This window comes from Atta colombica, unplaced genomic scaffold, assembly GCF_001594045.1.
Source record: "Atta colombica isolate Treedump-2 unplaced genomic scaffold, Acol1.0 scaffold47, whole genome shotgun sequence".
Taxonomy (NCBI): Eukaryota; Metazoa; Arthropoda; class Insecta; order Hymenoptera; family Formicidae; genus Atta; species Atta colombica.
In genome coordinates, this window is record NW_017259536.1 from 1347913 (window position 1) to 1350073 (window position 2161).

The 2161-nt window shown below is 36.9% G+C and overlaps 1 protein-coding gene across 1 annotated transcript; it reads left to right on the top strand.

The window, feature by feature from the left end:
• Nucleotides 1–716: 716 nt before the first annotated feature.
• On the top strand, nt 717–1519 carry LOC108691600 (histidine-rich glycoprotein-like). The gene has a single exon (XM_018199429.1). It carries the CDS (start codon nt 780–782, stop codon nt 1515–1517), a length of 738 nt encoding a protein of 245 aa, XP_018054918.1. The 5' UTR covers nt 717–779; the 3' UTR covers nt 1518–1519.
• The last annotated feature ends 642 nt before the right edge of the window (nt 1520–2161 follow it).

Below are 2161 nucleotides of genomic sequence, written 5' to 3' on the forward strand. Positions count from 1 at the left end.
TTTGTTAAATGACGTAAAAAATATTATATCAATTAATTTTGAACATTTTGTTAAAAATAAATAACGGAAATTTACAACCCTCGAAATCCAATTAATTTAAATATAATAGTCCGTTAAAGAGGGAGAGAGAGCGAGTTAGATGTTTTTAAAATAATGAAGCTAATATAGAATTTTTTGATAAATAAATAAAAGCTATCTGCCAGTTTAACGACCGGTGGGACGAGATGCAGTACAACAGGACGATTTACCGTCTTTCATTCACAATCGTTCAATTTATTTCTGGTGTCAATCAAAGCATTATTTTTTAAAAATTATATTACTCACTAACATGTGGTAATCCGGTCATTTATACTACATTTCTACGTTCATCTCAAAATAAAAAATATATTAATCATAAAAATATATTATTCCTCCCATTGAATTGAAGTTATTGGAAATTAGCGTATTACCGTTCGGCTAAAAAAAAGATAAAAATACATTATTTACTTTATAAACGTAGTTTGGTAAGCACAACGATTTCAATGATATTATGTAATAGCCCGAGCGATTGTCGCGGGCTCACTGAAATCATTACAATTTAAACAGGTTAAGGAGACATTAACTTTCGCAACGACCTAAGATTCAAGAAAGAACTCTGGTTACTCTCATGTCGATTATTCTGCGATCGATATATAATCCGAGCGGGACGACTAGCTAAATCATACCTACCGATCACAGCGACGAAGTCAAATATCTCTCTTGATATTGGATCAAACAAGAACACAAACACAACACGCGTGATGAACAGATTGGTGGCGATCTGCCTGTTGGCAGTATGTATCGCCTCTCATTACGTGACTATTGCTCGTGAGATCAGCAGGGCGCATTACGACGATCTGCAGGTAGCCGCTTCTCATCACCATCATGAAAGCGGCCACGGGGGCGAGCATCATTCCGGTCATCATCACGATCATGGTGGAAAAGGTGATAAAGGCTACAAGTCGGAGCATCATCACGAAAAAGGAGAAAAGGGACACCACGATAAAGGAGGCCATTCTGGACATTATCACGAGGACGAAGGCCACAAGAAGCATCATCATCATGACGATGGCTATTATGGCGAACACCACAAGGGTGAGAAAGGAGAGAAGGGTCATGAATTCCATGAGAAAGGGCATTTCAAGAAGGGCCATAGCACGAAGGGACATCACGACGTTCACAAACTCGACGAATTTAAGAAGGATAAGGAATTCTTCGATGAACATCATGATCATGGCCATCACGAAGAACATGGTGGCCATCATCATGAACATGGACATAAGAAAGGTGGCCACTTTAAGAAAGGGCATCATGACCATCATCATCACGAAGATCATTACGGCAAAAAGGGTCATCACGAGAAAGGACATCATCATCATGATCATAAGGGTCATAAAAGTCATGGTGGACACGATGAGCATCATCATCATCATCATCATCATGGCAAGAAAGGTGGCCATGAAGACCATAAACACTGGGGATTCAAGAAAGGGCATTAATACGGACATGCGAAGAATTATATTTTAGCTGCTGTTACTCGTTGAGTAATTGCGTTGATTGTCATCGCTACATTAATTGTTGTACATGTCGACGAACAGAATAAATCTTTTCCAGTAGATATATTATACGTTGTTTATATATTATTTCATATTATGTCATATTGCATTATGTCAATTCATTACAAAATACGACCTGCATTTATTAAGTCATAATTTTCTTTGTGTATATGTTTTCTGCAAAAAAATGTGCAATAACCTGTATTAATCAAACTCTCATAACGCTATAGACGTATATACTCGACGTAAAATGAAATTTGAGTTATTTCTGCAACCGTAACGTGTGTCGCGAAATCGGTAACTGTCGTAATAATTCAGTGGAGTTTCATGTTTTGTGCTACATCAGTCACGCTTCTGCGGTGTAACAGCTGTCACAAGAAAATATGGCCGCTCGTTACATGCTATTTCCATAAAACAATAGTACCGGCCAGTTACCGCATTCAGTGGTGCAATTGACACGGTTTTATATTTGTTTTATCAGGTGTTGGTTGGAAGTTGTATTTTTAATATCAACTATCTACATTAAAATATTTGAATTGATCTCTGGTATTTTTTCTACAAATATAACATAATTCTATATATATATA

Bases quoted from the DNA above. Each gene is read 5' to 3' on its own strand.
- LOC108691600 (XM_018199429.1), top strand. From the start codon at position 780: ATGAACAGATTGGTGGCGATCTGCCTGTTGGCAGTATGTATCGCCTCT.